Source organism: Zeus faber (assembly GCF_960531495.2).
Source record: "Zeus faber genome assembly, chromosome: 17".
In the NCBI taxonomy this organism is placed as follows: domain Eukaryota; kingdom Metazoa; phylum Chordata; class Actinopteri; order Zeiformes; family Zeidae; genus Zeus; species Zeus faber.
Window position 1 is genome coordinate 14,473,250 of NC_137204.1, and position 19,351 is coordinate 14,492,600.

At 42.1% G+C, this 19,351-nt stretch overlaps 1 protein-coding gene across 1 annotated transcript in view; it reads right to left on the reverse strand.

Annotated features, from left to right (window-relative positions):
* Positions 1-19,351, reverse strand: part of ric1 (RIC1 homolog, RAB6A GEF complex partner 1) — a gene marked incomplete at its 5' end in the record, with an annotated part of 49,308 nt that overhangs the window by 22,304 nt on the left and 7,653 nt on the right. The window contains one exon of the mRNA XM_080017793.1: positions 10,416-10,523. Coding sequence (XP_079873919.1) covers positions 10,416-10,523 — 108 coding nt within the window. The remainder of the gene's footprint in view (positions 1-10,415; positions 10,524-19,351) is intronic.

The following is a 19,351-nucleotide window of genomic DNA, read 5'->3' on the forward strand; positions in this document are numbered from 1 at the left end:
TATTTGCTTGGTGCAGACAGGTCATACTGGACTAGCCCTACAACTGATTCCCTCACGACAAGGAGCCTTATCATGATGAAACTTACAAGGGGGTTTCCCTTGATTTAAAAAAAAATATATATATTTTAAGAAAGGTCTGGAAAGGTTGTTAAATGGTGCCAGCAACTAAGAGGTGATCTGAACAATGGACGACGGAGATAGCGGGCGTAAACCACTCCGGTACAACCAAGAATCTACTGTATACACTTGTAACCATGAAAACAACGCCCGAAAACGCACTGCTCAGATTCGCTGCTCAACTGACAGTCATCACAACACGATGAGACAGTTATGTGATTCATATCAGGTACAAGCTCTCCAGGCCGGGCTGATTCTTCCACAGAGCCCACCCCCAAATGGCTTCATTCCCAGAAGATGGAAAAAAGAAAGGAAATGTTAGTGTGACTTGGCAGCTACTGTATCTTCAAAGGCATGCCGTTTACGGTGCGTGAGTAAGCTCATTAAAGCATGAAAGAGACGAGGGGGGGGGGCGAGCATTTTTTGGCTACCAAGGCTGAACTTCCATTGGTCTTTAGTAGACCCTTTCCCTTTCATGTGCGGTTCGATATCTCCCGATAGAGCGGCGACCGGATATCTTAAAAGGGCCGACGATTCACCTCGTCTTGTCAGATCGGGGGGAGAATCCGGGGGAGGAGAAAGGAACTGGAAGATAAAGGGAGGAAGCCACGATTGAGATGCGCTTCACGCCTAAGGGCACTGGCTCCGTGTCAGCAGGGTGCGGAGCTCCTTTCAATTCCAATCCTGTTGTAGAGGACAGGCACCTAGTCGTCTATTACTTCCCTAAATGCGTCTCACTCTCGTGAATGTAACCCTCGCAGACTACTTTTGGCATCCTCTTCACAATATTTTAAGTACCATTAAGAATGTGAAGTATGTACAAAATAAGTAAGATTATATACATAACAAAATATGTAAATACACAATACAAAGGCGATATACAGCTCAAAAAATATATACAGTGTAGTATTTGTGTTGTATTAGCAAATAATGTATCCTTTCAGCAAGGTAAGTAAACAGCCCAGCTAAACCTTGTGGTGTCCTTTAAACTTGCATGGAGAATCAAAAATGGTGGGTTTTGGAAGGACAATGCCTGGTCAGCAGAAAGGCAAGGGATGTCTATTTTTAATCCTTGAAGTTCTATATGTCCACACACGCCTGCATAGGGCTGGCCACCAGCGTCTGCAGATTCTAATGCCTCTACGCAGTCGTTTCTATGCGCGTTTTCTTATATTTCTTATGTCATTCACGCTTCATTCCTACAGTGTGTGATATGGATATAAGGAAAACAAGCACTTTGCGCCCAAGTTACTATTTTTACAGGCAACTCTAACAGCAGCCCAAACTCTGTACTCTACAGTATATCCACTTGGCTTTTTTCCCCCCAACATCAACATTACAGAACAGTGTTGTTAGCTGTGTAAACATATGGTCAGTAAAATTCCTGACACACGTACAATTGCTATGTCGTTTTGAAGCAAAGGTAGATCATGCAGAGAATAAGGTTCTCATTCCTTATTTCTCTGAGCGGTTCTGAGGTCACAGAAGAAGAGTCTAAAAACAGAGAGGGAACACTCTGGCCTCGGACAGAAACCAAGACACACAGGAAAGGCACTAAACGGTTAGAAATATTCTCTGTCTGAAGGACTCAGTTCTTCCTTAACTCTGCGCAGACACACTGCCGTACAAATAACTTTCTCCCTTACTCCACCATCTCTTGCCTCTCGAGCGTGCACACACACACACACACACACACACACACACACACACACACACACACACACACACACACACACACACACACACACACACACACACACACACACACACACACACACACACACACACACACACACACACACTATAGTGTATATACCCACACTCTCTAAAGAAAGAGCTGGCTGCGGTTTAAGTTAGTTATTACGTTGGCCCCTAGGTTTAGAGGGCGGGTGTAAGCATCAAAACATCTGGTTAACAGCTGGTAGTCAGAGCAAGGCCTAATGCCAGGGCAAATCAAATTTTTGTTGCGTTGTAGCCCTCTTCCCCTCCGCTCCGCGGAAAACCGGCCTTCCACAATACTAGCCAGGGTGAGAGCGAGAAAAGCACACAACCATAGCAGTCCACTGGAAGTTCACAGTGAGGCCTGAATATTTACACTGACTCCGACCAGGGATATAAGTCATGTCAATATAACAAGAGTTATATGACCATAAACCACACCTTCTAAGTCTCTGATAGAACCGTAAAGGGCGTAGCTTATGGTATCTTATATAGCTATAACTTTTACAGTTTAAAAAAAATTAAAAAATAAAAATTGCACCCAAAAAAAATGTATTTATGTTTTTGTAAAAATGCATCCAATTGCACACACACACACACACACACAAAAAGTACATTCAAAATTGTAGAGCCGTTATTCCGAAAGCATGGGCTATACTTGCAGATATCACCAAACTGTCTTGAGTAGAATTTTATGGGCAGAAAAAAAATTTGGAAAAAAAAGCTCATGGTACATGGCATGATGCCTTTAGAGTTCCTTGTCCACACTTCCTCAAAGAAGATAGACTGTAGGCCTGGCAACATACATGCAGCGTGTGTTCAAACAAGATTAGAGCTTTGAAGACTGTCATGAAGGTATTTGTAGCTGCAGAATTCTGCATTGAGTCTCTTCAAAATGTTCAACTTCGGCATTTACCGCTGACCCCGTCTTGTTCAGCCAATAAGCTTTCATCTGAAAGGCAGGGCCTCAGATACGTCTTGACGTGCTGTTACATTCCTTTACAGATGTGCAGACCAGGCAGTCAGGTATGTTTACGCACGTTTATGGAGAACTATGTTTTAGCTGGGAATGCTTAGTCTGGAATGTTAATTCCATTGGCATTAATATTAATATCTCCTACATTTATATGTTATAGCAGATTTATAGACTAAACAGTTCCAACGTTGTGTGTGTTTGTATTCATCTGCCAGTTAATCAGTCAGGAAGTGGATCTGTGAAGATGCATGTGCACAAAATAAGAACCCACTAAATGAATGGGTTTCACCATCACGCAAATAAATATACATCACTATTTAAGCTTATCCCTTGATATGACCTCATCTCAACAGTTAGATTGCTGTGTTCAAGCAGCATATAATACAAGAGAAAATATGCAAGCACTGCACTGTATATACAAATAGCTAGGATTGTACACTCAAGGAAATGAGAAGCAGAATATGGAAGAGAGATATATATATATATATATATATATATATATATATATATATATATATATATATATATATATATATATATATATATACAGACGTGTGTGTGTGTGTGTGTGTGTGGAGATAAATAAATATTATATATATTTATATGAATCTGTTGCCAAGAAATGTATATATTGAAAACATATGAATGACGTTTTTTTTTTATTGACGTACATAGAGTTCATTAGTCTAGGCATCTGTAAACCAATGTACAGCATGGTTCATATATACAAAGAAAGATTACAGTGGGGCCTAATTTGAAGGTCTTGCCGTACTTACTCTGCACATGCACAACTCGGAAAAGAACAGGAAGTGAAAAGCATCCTATTGGACTGTTGGATGTCGAATGACATGCCACAGGTAAATCCATGTCTGTCCTATTATTTTCACATGATAATCAATCTAGTTACCTTGAAGTTTTCACTATCTAATCGCGACCCAGAAATATGAATTGCACACACTGCCTGCTACGGCATCTGAAAGAAGCTGACCATGCCAATATGCCATCCTGCATGTGATTTGCCATCAAAAGCAAGGGAAAATACTTAAGGAGATGTAATCTGTTTGAAAAATTATCTCTGGGGATGTGGGCTTTCTCAGCGATAAACAACAGCCCCTGGCATGGAGGCCAGGAAGAACAAAAACAACAAAACCAAAATAAACTACAGACACAGTAACTAAAGCCTCCCTGTGTGGAGATTCAAGGAGAGTAAACTTGACAAAGTAAGAACTACACAAGGGTCATTTGTTTTATTTGTTGCCGTGAACGCTGCAGTCGACACTATATGTTGGCCACAATTAATGCAATGTTTGAACTGAACAGGTTTTTCTAGTGTGGATGAACAATAATGCGTACTGTGTCGCATGTGTGCAGTGACTGTGTTAAGAAATACACAGTGCACAAAGTGCCTGCATCGTGCCAAGTCACACTAACACACAAATAATCTAATAATACAATAAACTAATAAACTAATTAACTAATAAACACAGAGAATATGTTTGGGATCTCCTCATAGTTTGGGAATCCCAACAAAACCATAGATGGAAATAGATTCCAGGGAATGAGAGAGGACAGCTAGTATCCCAACTCCTGCACCTGCTAACTGTTTTGTTTGGCTCGTCTGGACTGGGTCTGAGTTATGACTTTCCCAGACACATTCATAGCATTCATTCATGTGTATTTTGGCCTAATTGCAACAGCTAGACATGGAAGGCGGGAAGCAGCGAGAGAGTGAGGGACACAAAGATAAAAGGGGGGGCGAAATACAATCATGATATAGTGATGTTTCTACTGTTTAACACACTTTTTTAAAAACAAATAAACTAAACATACATACTGTTCTATATGATGAGATAAAACCCATATTAAAGTAAAACTCGGTCATACATGTCTTTATTCTCTATTTTTATAATAACTTAATAACTATTTCTCACTGCTACAATGCTTTATGCTGTTGTGTGGAATTGTCATGGTTACTTTGTGAGTGAATAGCTGCTACTTCTTTGTTATCCATTTGAATTAAAGACAATCTGTGATCTGAAAGGGGACAAATCTTCTGGGGCAAGAAATGTGTTTTCTCATTTATGTGTATTTTAAGGCTGCCCCTGACTAAAGATTTTCCTAGTCGACTATTAGTCGCCAGTTCAAGTCATTAGTTGACTTATCGTCGCAGGTTAATGATATTGATTTTATTATTTAAATATGTTTTTGGGGAATCAGAAAATAGTTTGAGTTCCAGGGCTGAGAAAGAATGTTATAACTAACATTTTTTTACCACTGTGCTGCATTACAGATAAATACAAAACCTATTAAACAGCCTTTAAAACATTAATTAAATTTATAAGCACTGTGCTCACAAAGCGAGCCATCTGTTAATTACACATGTTAAACATTATTTCGGTTAAACTTATGAGGCCCTATTATTAATTTGCATTGAAATGTGCTAACGGAAGATTGTTTTCCGCGGACTCGTCTACCAGATGCACCTCCCCCGTCCTGGATCCCAGGCAGCCGCTGGCTTTACACTGTCCCTCCACCCAACCCTGGGCGCTTCCCAAGGAGGCAGACTCGCCTTTCCCGTCCGGGGAGGCCGGGATCCCCCGGACACGGACACACGCACACGGACACACACACGGACACACGGACACACGGACACACGCACACGCACACGGACACACACACACGGACACACACACACGGACACAGACAGAGTATATATATATATATAATATAACGCAACATTCCTTCAGACTTTTAGACTAATCTGAGTTTAAACTCCTATTTAAATGTGAGGGAAATTAGGGGAAATATTAATATATTAACATTCCTATTCTAAATGTGTCAACCAGCAAGGGGGCTGAACATTTTGTTAATTTATCAGTAACACCAAAACAATAACCTATAACGAGCCCCATAAATTAATTTACAAGCACTGCACGGTGCGCACACATGATGGGAGCTGCCTGTTAATTACCGGCAAAAGCCGCTTATCAAAAGCTGAAACTATTCTTCTGAATGTATTGGAACAGCCAGCAAGGAAACTGAGCATATATCTTTGTTAAAATAGCGTTGCATACGCTAGAGGTTTTTATTTATTTTTTCTTTTTCCTGCGACCAACGAACCAATGAAAAACTAAAGCTGAATTCACACACGCACTTCAGACAGTGTCCGGATAATCAGGTCCGGACTTTGACCGAAGTTAGCCTTTCACACGTGCAGCTCACAACCGGAGATTGTCCGTGTCAGATGCGTTTACACTACCTGGAAATACTCTGGTTGGTTGAGGCGAGGGGCGGAGCCTGGGTAGAGCATGCAGGATGCAAGACGTGACGCAATGATGCTGCAGAGTTTTAGCACACCCAAGATGGCGGATGAGGCTACCGACTTATCTTTTCTGGTGTTGTACTCATGTATTTTGACGTAATATAAACAAGAGAGGGGAAAGGAATATAAAGAAGTAAGAAACAGCTACACTCTATGCACGAAGACCCGCACACAGGTTAATAACTGGCCCACGATAGTGCTATCATCAACATATAACACACCCGCTGTGAATGCTCCGGAAAATTACCTGCTCCGTTCACACATGCCGCTCAATCAGACATTACACAGTTTTTGTACTAGGGTGCTGGCTGGGTCAAGTCCAGGTAATGTCCAGTCCAAATGATTGGGACATTTGCGTTCACACATACAGCTCCTCCGGGTAATGTCCGGTTAATTTCAGGGTTGCAGTGCATGTGTGAAAGCAGCTCAAGACTCTTCTCATCAACTAACGTTTGGTCAACTATTTGAGGGCAGTCCTCGTGTATTTGTTCAAGTGAATAGAATTTGGGGGCAGACTTCGACTGTCATTGGACAATTTCAACAAAACAATTAACATGAAAATTGGGACGACATCCTCCATGGTTGTACTTTTCCAGTTCCTGTCCCATATATTTCCAAAAGGATAGTATGTAGTATGAGTTTATGGGAAAAGAGTTTCAGGTAATCAACTACACCCCACCGCACTGTTCTGACCGTATCACAGGATTAGCCGTCTTCTCGAGAACACTGATAATCGTAGTCGGTGCCTTATTTGTATGCATAGCAACCTCAAGGCCAAACAGTGATGTTTAGGGGGAAAAAAAAAACCCCACTTAATTCCTCTTCGCACAGCTACTTCAATTGAGTATCTCTTGTTTCAAATAACAATCCAGAAATAATGCTTACACTTAAATGGACTGGGTGATGCATATGGAAAAAATTAAGACTTGGGCATTAAGCTGCATTATTCTACTAAACTGTTTCGATTTAGCCCATTTCACCGCATCAATGCACATACACGATCCACAGCAATTGTATCCTATCCACCCAGATACAAGTGAACTGCTTCTCTTTGTGCAGTTTGTTTTGATTCTGTCTGCCTCTGATCTGGGTCTTGGCAGTTGTCCTGGGATATGTTGATCACATGGTCTTCAGATGCCAAATCGTGTCATCTGCTGACTCGGCCACTTGCCGTGTGTCAGAATACTTAGAATGAGAATCAGAATTAAGATGCAGAATAAACGCAACTTCCTTCTCATGGTTAAGATAGAATTCAAGCTCAGCGGGTTAATAATCTATTGGATAACTGGGGTTCAGGGCTTCTGATGCTGGTGCTTTGTTTTCCCTCTGGACATCACTTCCTGTTACTTTGTCAAAATGGTTGTCATTAACAGAAGATGCTTATAATATGTCAAATGCAATTGATTTTCCTTGCAGTGCGTTTGAGTCAACAATAAACCAAGATAATAAATACAATCATTAAAGTCCCTGTAAAGCAAAAATAAATTGTGCTCTGAGTTTGTCACAACACCGTAAAATGTGTTATTAACCACCCAGTCAAATTTAAATGATTAAAATAATCGGTGAGGATATAAAATTAAGTTGAAAAATCTTGAAAAAATAAAATAAAAATTAAAAATTAAAAAAAAAAGGCAGTTCCGTCTGCTCTGAGATGCTGGGGGCATGTCCGTTGAAAGCACTGAAACCATGGAGTAATTTCCATATTTAAATGTTGTGCTAAACCCAGTCCTGCGTGTCTCGTTGCTCACCTCAAAGTGCCGCTGTCTGACTGCTGGACTCCCTGCTGCTGGCTCCGCGGCCTGCAAGCATGCAGCTAATGCTAAGCCACCAAGCCCTGCGCGGTCACACCAACGGGGCGGTTCTTTTTATTCTCAGGCGTCCGTGGCATGTGTTGACGGTCTCCCTGAAGACGCCTTTAACTCCAGGGGTTTATTCTCAAAACAGCATTTTATCCCAAACTCCAGGCTGTTAGCAGGCGGGGTCACATTTCACTTATCACAAGGGAAGGGAAAGGGGGGAAAGAAGGCTATAGAAAACCTTAGATCAGGTCTAGACCGGGACCTGTCGCCCTCTCCATGCGTAATCTCCATACATAATTTGCGGGCGTGATCTCCATCCGCTGCTCTTCCCCGTCCGTCTCAATAACAACATTGAGAACATTGTGTATTATATTTCAGATGTATTTTATTTTGCTCCATTTTATTTTACCTTTTATTTTACTCCGAAACAAAAAAAGCAGAAATGTGCAAAACGGGCCCCCCACGTAGTAAACCGTCCAGTTTACTGGTAGCACCAGTGATGTCATAAGTTCCTTAACCAATGGGGAAAATTCCCCATTGGGGAAAATTCCCTGTGGCATCCATAAAGTCCACAATTCAAAACTACATTGTTCAGCCTTTTCACATGTTTTTAGCGATTACTTTCTAACATGTATAATGTGTTTAAAAACCCTAATTACTAATCACTAATTTCACTTCACAGGGACTTTAACAGTTTAACCTTCAAACACTTAACCAGGTGAATATGCTTTACTTAAAAAGCATATTCTAATAACCTTTACATAAAGCGAGGCTAAAATCAATTGATGTAAAAAACAAAATCCGATATCCTCAACATAAAATATTGAGCCAAACTCGGCATTTGTTGGTACTCCACATTCAGAGTACATTCCAAGACCTTAGTTCAACAACAACAGGAATTACTGGTTTGAGTTGAAGGTTTTCCACCACAAGTATTAACAGATGACTGTATGACGATGTAACTTCCCCTCTTGCCCCGAGAAGGAAGAGGGATCGAATTAACAGGCCAGGTACAGAGGTCGTTGTTTTCCTGATGCCATCTTCCTTCAGCCCGTTTCAGTCTTGTTTTGTATACTGTTCCTCAGAATTTAATTGAGTCCCACCAAATCAGACAAAACACACAATCACAAGACACAAACAGAGAAGCGTGGGCCGCAACATATTAAAAGCTACCGACTGTTGTCATGGCGATGGCAGATGGAAACAAGCGGTTCATATTTCTCTGTACGGTGATTGAGGGTCAGTGAACCCAGAACAGCTAGAGCTTAATGCTGCAGTGTCTGCTGTCTTTAGCCGTCTCTTTTACCAAGATCTTAATTTGGTCTCATGTTCTGCCTACAAACAGCATGTGTCTGACTAAGTTGACCTTATCCTAAGGCTTGGCATAATTCAGTGGTATTAAACATCATACATTATAGTGTTATTTACAGTATGTATGTTTTCAAAGTGTATTAAATTATGTACTTGAAGAATAGCGTATTTTACTTTTCAGACATGGACGTGAAAACAATATCAGAAGGCAAAGATTGGTAGAAGGGAAAGATTTGTGGGGTGTAGGAGTGGGCAATATTTACAAAACAACGACACCCCAATATCGATTATTTGGCGATATTGAGGGGATTTTCATAAGATAAATGTGAAGATAAGAAATAATGATCAAAATGTATAGTTGTCGTACACGTTACAGTTCTAATATGTTATGTTGAGAAATCAAATGTCCGATTGACTACAAAGTTGATGCCTCAAATAGCACGGCTGAGATAACATGTCAAAACATAACTTGGCAGCTATGCTTATTTAAATAGCAAGAACAGACTTTGGGTTATGCCAAAAAAGGCCCTCCCCTGTCTACCCAGAATTGCTGAGGTAGGACTTTTATATTAGATCCTCTTATCTCTTCCACGTCTAGAACAGAGGTGCTCAGGGCCTCACCTATGAGAATGAGGTCATGGTTCAAGGACAGTAATCATAGCCTCCAAATCTATGCGACTATGTGATACCCTCATGAAGGCTCATCCTGCTCCACTTCTGCAGTCTCCTATGTTCCATGTCAACATGGCAACACTGCAATGCAGGTTAATTCCTTTACAGTTTCAATATTTAAAATATACTATTGACGCAACGCGAAAAATTAAGACCAGCTTTGAGGGCACTGAAAAAATAAATAAATAAAAAATCTACATGTAATACAGAATCAGCTCTAGCTTTGTTCAGAAGACAGAGCGAAAGCCAAATACACCAAATGACCTGGATGAACCCACTCAACCCTGACTCAAGGCTTTACACCACACACACACACACACACACACACACACACACACACACACACACACACACACACACACACACACACACACACACACACACACACACACACACACACACACACACACACACACACACACCCTATTAGAACTTGAGGGAAGAAAAAGGAGAAAGCAGTAAAGAGATGAGGAAGTGCGAGTGTGTCTGGTGTACTCACCGCCACAGCAATCATGGTATCATCTGGTTTCCATTCCGCCTTTTGGTAGAAGCCAAACTGGGCTGCTGCTTTGGCCGACTCGATGTAGCTGACGATCAACACACTAGGCTGGGGAAGGGTAAGGAAAAAGAAGACGCACATTAAATATATTACAGTACCCCCTGTGGTTTTTTTTGTGATTGTTCCCTTGCCAGTCGACGGGTTCAGGGATGGAGGTACTGTCAAACAGTAGTGTGAATGTGGGCCTAATTTATAGCCCTCACCAACATCTCCAAATATAATTTCTCATATTGAGGTCATAACTAGAGCTGGCACAATTATTACATAAGGGCGATCATCTTGAAAAACCTAGAAGAATCTGATTCCACAATCATGTATCCATACGAATGTTTGTCATGTTTCCATTTGAGCAAATGTTAGAGATGTCTCTGCAAATAGATTAGATTTTAGCTGCATTTCCATTAACTGCTTACCAAACATATTGCTCTTCTTCATAAGGTAGACTTATAAATAATTAAATTGTTACTCATAATTACTGATATGTAATCAACGTCAACCAGTTTCATAATCGTGACACCCCTAGTCATAACCGTTAATTAAAGAAAACATGTAATTTATATACAGATAGAAAAGTACCTGTTCACATACAGGGGAGAAAATGCCATGAAGCATTAGCAAAGAATGTTTAAGTCTGTATGATAAATAATATGTGAATAAAAAAAATATGTGTTCTGAGTTTGTCACACCACAGAAAAACGTGTTATTAACCACACAGCCAAATTTGAATGATAAAAGATAATAATAATAAAAATTAGGCAAGTGAATAAAATTTGGTTTCAAAATCATGAAAAAATAAGCAGTATTCTCTCTTCTGAAACGCTGAACGCTTTTGTGTCCGCTGAGGGAGCTGAGCAGACGGGGCTCCCTCGCTGGGCTCCTCTCTCGCCGCTACTGAGGGAATCCTGGTTTCATTTTCCTCTCCTTACTGATATGCTTAAGTTCAGCGGGTTGTCTTGTCTGATCTGAGGTCATATTGGAAATAGCGAGTCGCCAAGGCCTGCCGGAGAGGCTCACAACACTGGAGGCACCCCCCTCCACTTTAACCCCTTTCTATAGGTTGATGGTCACCTTGCAGCCGCCTTTTCTCTTTAGCCAAAGCCAGTTGCTGCAATACTCATCAGCCTCCGACAATGACCTGGTGGCTTGCTGTACGCCCCCCCCCCCTTATCTCTTTCAGGAGCCCGGTGGTTGATTTGTCCACAAAACCTCTGAAACCCACCTCCACTGGGAGCACACATGCTCTCCAGCACCGCTGCAGCTGCTATGTATGCATATTTAAACTTTTTCCGTTCATAAGCTTCATCCACTGCAACATCCCAAGGCCCAGTTAGCTCCACAATGCATAGGGATCTCTGTGAGGTAGAAGACAAGACCAGGTCGGGCCGGAGATTTGTTGTGATGATCTCTGGCGGAAAGATGAGCTTCTGGACTAGATCCACCTGCATCTTCTAGTCATGCAGCCCCACTGCACAATATATCGTACTTTTTTGCTGCTTGATACAAAAGGAAAACTCGCACGGTTCTAATCCTCCATGACTAATTTACAAGAGTCTGTCAGATATATCATAATTTACTTGGATTTAAGGAGCATGTAAACTCAGTGTTTGAGGAAATGAAATGCCTCGCGCAGTTCTCCAATAGGGCAAGTGAAAAAACAAATTAGATCTCTAATGTAATGTTATCTGAAAATAAACTGCATAGTGTATGACTGAAGTGGACAACTTTTTTTTTTTTTTTGAAGAGTGCGTCTGCAGCCTCGACAAACGATTCATGAACAACTTTGCCATCCTTGAAAGATTTCTTGTGTTCAGCAAGAACATGACTGACACCATGAGATGCTATTGTTGCAATGTTACCCTTGGTGTTGGGCCTGGTAAAAAAAGGCTGCTGTGCTGCTAACTCACCCTTAATCTGCCGCAGATTCTGTGTGCGTAGACCTGTTTTAGCAGGGAAAGCCCTCATACCTTTTGTGCATTGTTTTGTAATGCTGCTCCAAATTGCCCTTCTTAGGTAAGGCCACGCTCCATTGCAGATAAGACAGATGGACTTTGAGTAGAGAAAAAAAATAATCCTTCTTCCGGACTGAATGAAAATTATACGTTTCCTATTTTTTGGCTTCTAGCATATTTGTGTTTTTTAGTCGATCGCGGACAATGGACAGCTCTCTCTGCTCAGTCCACAACTCACGCAGGAATAAACTTGGCACCCGGAAGCGTGCGTCACCCCAACTCCTCCCCCTCTCACCTGGGGCATGCTGGACAGTACACTACTTTGCCGGGACGCATTATATTATACTGTACATTGACTACACTTCTCACAATCAGCTAGGAATCAGTCCATGGTCGACCAGGGTTGGGCACAAGAGACCTGTTGTTTAATCAGTTGCAAAAACATCGTTTTAAGAGCTGTTTATTTTTCAAAATATAAATTTGTATAATATTGAATGTGTAATTTGTTTTGTTTCTGTTTTTTCCTCCAGAAAATGCAGTGAAAAATGAAGGAGGCTGCAGGTCTCTGCAAGAAGCTGGTGGGTCACTTCTCTCACTGCTGGAATGCCAGAGGTGCTCTTGAAAAAGCCCAGAAGGAACTTTATCTACCATTACATTCCCTCGTATTAATGCCAAACAGGAGGGGAATCCGGACAGATGATTATCAGCAGAATACTAGAGCAGCAGAAGGCTTTAACTCAGGTCTGGTCTGCAGACAAGAAGGCACAGCATCTAATTCCAACCTGGCAAGACATAGATGCCCTGGAATCTGTCAGCAACAGGGGAAGACTACGTTAGTGTCTTCTATGTGAAGCCAGTTCTTTACCTCTTCAACACTTCAATGCTGCTCGTCAAGAGGAAGACACAGACCTGGCCAAGAAGTTGAAGAAAGAGATGTTGGACTACATCAATGAGAAATACCCAGGAGCTGCTAGATATGGCATCTTGTTTGGACTCCCAGTTCAACACGGACTTCATCAGCGCAGACAACAAGCCCCAACTCAAAGCCAGCGTGACATCACAGATCATGAAATGTCAGGAGACATCAAGCTGCAGCACTGAAGTGGAGCCCAAGGTTGCTGACATATCCCAAGTCAAGAAGGAGGAGGTTTTTTTTCAACAGAGCGGAGCTGCAGCAAAGGGTGATTCCCCTCTGACCCTTAAGGATGCTGTGGACGCAGAGTTAAACAACTACCTGCTAAAATTATTTTGTTTAAAATGTTTACTGCTTGCAAATTACGAAAAAAAAAAAAAAAAAGATTTAATTGTGGAAGAAAATGTTAAATGACCTATTTTGTCACTCATGTTAATTCCCTAATGTGATAATGAAGCTTCCATAGTTTAATGCTGTTTAACATGGAGTACAGAGATATAGCCACCTGTAATAGCCTACAGTATATCCCTTCTAGACACCACCCTTCTATTCACGAATGAGCCCCTTTATTTTAGGGTAAGCAACACACATTATTAATATCATGATATGTTAGATCATTGAGTTTAGCCTGGATTGATAGAAGAGTATTTCCTATATACACACACACACACACACACACCCACACCCCTTGATTTACGAGTGCACTAAGATACAACTTTTTCGAGTTACGAGCCGTCGTTCCGTCGATTTTTTTGTATTGATTTGCGAGCAAAAATGTGAGTTACGAGGAGCGACCTTCAGGTACGCCGCCGCTAGTTGGTGTGGCGAGCGAATCCAGCCAGCATCCCGCGTCTCACTCCTTCACTTCACGTGGTTACCTGACCGTGGAAGCCTCTCTTTTGTGTTTTGTGCTCGTGTTGTGCTTTTTGTGCAGTTATTTTGCCAATAAAAAATTCTAACCAAGGGTCCGAAGAAAGTAAGTGCTGAGAAGAAAAAGCGGATGATGTCGCTTGAATTAAAGCATGAAATCATAGAAAAACATGAGCGATTGTCTTCGACATTGTTTTATTATGTTTTTATACAATATTTGCTATTTATAAATACATGTTTCTTATTTAAAAAACACGCAACAAAAAAATTGGGGTGTTTTTTTGGGGCTGGAACGGATTAATGGCATTTCAAATAATTTCAATGGAGAAAATTGATTTGCTATACGAGCAGATTGAATTACGAGCTCTGTCACGGAACAAATTCAACTCGTAAGTCAAAGTACCACCGTGTGTGTGTGTGTGTGTGTGTGTGTGTGTGTGTGTGTGTGTGTGTGTGTGTGTGTGTGTGTGTGTGTGTGTGTATATATATATATATATATATTAATACAATGGTGTCATGGTGTGTCAACCAGTGAAATAAACTTCCTAATTCCCCCTCCAAAATCATTTCAGAAGAGTAGGCACAGCGCTGACCTGCTTTTGTGTTTGACGCATTGATACCAATTGTATAGCATTAAAGTTCAAGAGAGGATGGTTTGCACTCAAAAAAGGTCTTGCACTCCCCTACGAAATCATCCCAGTCATTCGAGAATGATTAATTACTTCCAAATAGAGCTATTTAAGTCATCTGGTGAAAATTCCTGCATTTTTTCATATTGTGAGATATATATATATATATATATATATATATATATATATATATATATATATTTCAATGTCAGTTTTTTTAGTATCGCGCAGCCCTACTTCCAGCAGGCTTGATTCCCTTTTGTAGTTGGAAGCTTTGGGAGTTGTCCTGCTGGTACGAAGGCGGTGGTGTTAGAGAAGCCAGTTGTTTTGGGAGATAGGGCGTTGGCAACAGTTCTCCTTTGCTCCAGGACACAGTACGTGCCAGTTGCCGGAGAACCTGATTGTGTCTCCAGGTATAGCAGCCTTGGGAAAGACCTGCCTACAGCAGGAGGTACACTTAAAAAGATGTGAGAACAAAAGATGTAAGAACCCCCGGAGAACATGTCCCGGAACACCGTCAATACTCAAGAACTCTGTCTACTTCTCTACATGTCATTCCACGCCACTGTGGGGCAAGGGGAGGGGGCAAAAACACCGGAGAGCCGTGTTCCTTGACAAGACAATGTTTCGGCGACCTGTCTATTTTGAACATTTTACCCAAGCAGCTGTTGAATTTATTTCAGTTTAAATTCTAGTTATTGCTTTTCTTATTGGGGTTATTTTAAACCGAGTGTCTTCACCTTTTGTTGATGTAGTCAATAAAAATATTGTGATTGGGTATGCTTGTTTTGTCTGGCATCGTTACAGCTTTATTTTCATATGGTGTATAGCCTTTTCTCTAGATGACATCTTTCTCGGTTCGTTGACAGTTACAGACAGTCAGTTAAAAGCACAGTGGTAGGTGTGAAAAGATCAATACTCCTATTCTTCATGTTCCCCAGGAAAATATGTTGAAAGGGCGGTTGACCCGAAAAAGGGGGAGACTGAAGTACGTCCCCTGCAATGACGCACTAGCATTTGGACCGATCATGAAAAGGGGAGCTCTCAGAGCAAGAGAAAGACAAACAACAGAGTTCAGCTCAGGGGCTTGCGCTGAGAACACCGCCAGAACCTAGATCACCGTGTCAATTTGTTCTCATCTTGTTCTGAAGACGGCTTTTTGGTCAAAAACTTCTACTTCTTTTTAAGTGTACCTTGGCCTTTAGATTTGGCTGTGTTTTGCAGAGCGGACATAATGGATCTTCTCCAAACCACTGTTTTAAGTTCCTGGGAGTGGGAAGCACATCGTAGAGGCCTCGGATGATGAAGCTAAATTTGCCTCCTTCCATCTCCCACAGATCATTCCAGGTGAGTTAACGGTGCTCCAGGTGTTCCGATGTTGTCCGTTGGCCCTGTTTGGCCTGTGAGACTGCTCTTGCACCTCTCATTGCCTCCTCTTGCTTGCGGACCTCTGCAACTACCAGCTTTCGCCGCTGGGCGGTGTTGCTTTGTGCCAAGTGGGACCACTTGTCATAATACAAAAACCTCCTCTTCCATGCTGCACCTGACCTACAATGTCTCTGTGCCCGAGAGCAGATTTTGCTTGCTCTACAGTCTCAGAAGGCGTCCACTTCCTCCCAGTTATCAGCCTGGGAGCGGTTTCTCGTATCCCAACATCTTGAGACTCAGCCAGGGTCATGTCTAGCCTCACCTTCGTGCACTTGTATTTTTCAGTGAGACTTGTGATAGGCAGTTCCAGTGCACCAATCCCATACAAGCCAATACTGCTGAGGCAATGCGGAGGTCCAAGCAATTTCTTTATGTACGAGCTGATTGTTCCCTCCAGCTTCTCGACTTTGGTGATGGGAATCTCGTAGACTGTCAGAGGTTACATCAGACATGGAAGCCGTCCAAACTACAGGCACCACAGTTTCAGCTTGCCAGGGAGTATGGTCTTGTCTATGCCGACCAGTCTTTTGATGGTTTCTTTCCTAAGTTGGACACTCTGCTCTGTGTCTTTGAGGCTTGCATTGTACCACTGCCCCAAGCTCGACAGCCAATCCTGATACCGTTGGAATGGGTGTGTCGTCGATGTGGAATCTGTGGTCTGTAAGTTTCCCTTTTACAATGGATATGCTCCTGGATTTGCTGGGTTTAAACCTCATTCATGCCAACTTTGTTTGACTGAAGCTTTGTACATGTGACAGTTGAGGTCAGGGTGGTCATGTTGTCCATTTCTTTTAAGATTAAGATTTCAAAGTGTTTATTTGTCACATACATATACATACGAGCATACATATATGTAGTGAAATGACATTGCAAAGCACCTGGAGATTATGCACAATAAGTACTCACTGCCACAATAGCTAACTAATGAACTAACTAACTTATTCCTAAAATATAATTCAGTTAGTAAATAGAATAAAATAGGAGTAAAAAAGGTAATACACTAAGTGGGAATACAAAATACAAATAAAAGGAATAGACAATTATGTATATACAGATATGTGCAGTAAAGTAGCATGTGAATAAAGTGAGGTAGTGTGTGTTGAGATATACAGTACAATATACAACAGTACGGCACAGCAAAACAGTAACACAGAACAGCAATACAGCACAATATGCTATAATCCAGTACAGTGATACAGAATGCGGTATAGCATGCAACATATGGTACAGTAAGGCAGTAGGGCCTATGTATGTGTCTCAGTGAGGGCCCCTGGTGCGTTCAGCGTTGACAGTCCTTCTGACTTGCGGGAAGAAACCCCGTCTCAGTCCCTCTGTTCTCACCGTGTGACTGTAGAGGCGCTTGCCCGACCGCAGCAGCTGGAACAGTCCGTTGTTGGGGTGGTGAGGATCCTTCATAGGCACTGCTACTACACGTCCTGGTGTATAAGTCCTGCAGGGAGGGGAGGGCCGTTCCAGTGGTAAGTTCGGCCGAACGTACCACCCTCTGCGGGGCCCGCGTGTCCTGAGCAGTACAGCTCCCAAACCAGCAGTGATGTTGCCTGTCAGGATGCTCTCCACTGCTCCAGAGTAGAAGGACTTGAGGATCCTTACAGAGACCCTGAATTTCTTCAGCTGCCTGAGGTGGTAAAGACACTGCCTTGCCTTTCTCACCAGAGTGACTGTATGTGTAGTCCATGTTAAGTCCCCCGTGATGTGGCCACCCAGGTAATTGAAGCTGCTCACCCTGTCGACAAGAAGTCCCATTAATCATGAACGGCGCATGTTTCCTCTGTTGTAATCCTATCCTAAAGTCCACAATCAGCTCCTTAGTTTTGCCGACTTTCACGAGGAAGCTGTTGTCCAAGCACCAGAGTGACAGATCAGCCACCTCCTCACGGAAGGCCTTCTTGTCATCATCGGTGATCAGTGTAAGCACAAATAGGAAGAATTATTTCTCCAGAAGTACTCCTCCTACAAGCCATCTGGATACTCGGATGTTTAGTTCCATTGCCACGGTGAAGGCTGGAGGGGAGATGGTGCAGCCTGCCATTATTCCTACTTCCAAAGACTGCCATGCTATAGTGTACTCTTGTTGTCTTGAGAAACAGCTACAGATCTTGGAAGTAGTTTCTGACCAGGTCAAGTGGTCATGGTCATTGGCATGTGCAAGAAATCAAACGCTGTCCAGAGTAGGGAGTGCATCCAAAAGGATTAGCTAGGTCGAGGAATAAGACATGGAGATCTCTTCCTTCCATTTTTGCGGCTTCTGATCCGTGCACTCCTCCCCTCCCCCTCATCCCATGTCTGCTCTCACTGGCTGTAGCTCAATGCCTCATTCCCAACAGAGCCAGATATTTAACATGCTTGCTATCTCGCTGGTTTTAACGATTGCTCGGATGGCGTCGTGAGCAGTTCACACCACACACTAGTCGCTCTGATCTGGTGCTTTGCTCGGCGATCTCCAAAAACCTGCTGGCAAGTGGGGAAAAATTCAGCCAAGAATCAGGTAGTCTGAACTCGGCATAAGTCGTCATCCTTTGACCAATGATGCGCAAGAAAGCCCCTTTCCCACTTGCACTGAAAGCCGTGAATCTACTGGCAATGTTCTGTATTGGCGTCATGTAGGAAAAGGAGTCGGTGTCAATGTTCGACAAAAGTTGTCCGTAACTTTCCCCACTCTTGACCTAGTATAATTTACAGGAAAATGCGGAAGCTGTCAATTTAAGTGTGTGGTAATGGAAACATTAAATTTCCGTAAAAAAGGGGTGGAGCTGAATCCAAATATTGTACAAATAGTTTTATGAATTTTTTTTTTGTATGAATTTTTTTTTAATTATATGTTTTCGGGTTACGGTTAGAAAGAAAAAAATAACCATTTGGATAAATGGCAATTCAGATACGAACCGTGGCGCTCAGCTGCAAAGAGGAGAAACTGAAACACGTCCAGTATCTAGTGAGTCAGGTTTTTACATTCTTCAATTTTATTATTTTCCTTCTTAAAAATGCAACTCAGACCCTAGACGTGACATCGGGCACAAGCGATTCAGCTGCACCAGAAGGTGGAGTTGCAGAGGGAATGAGTGGACA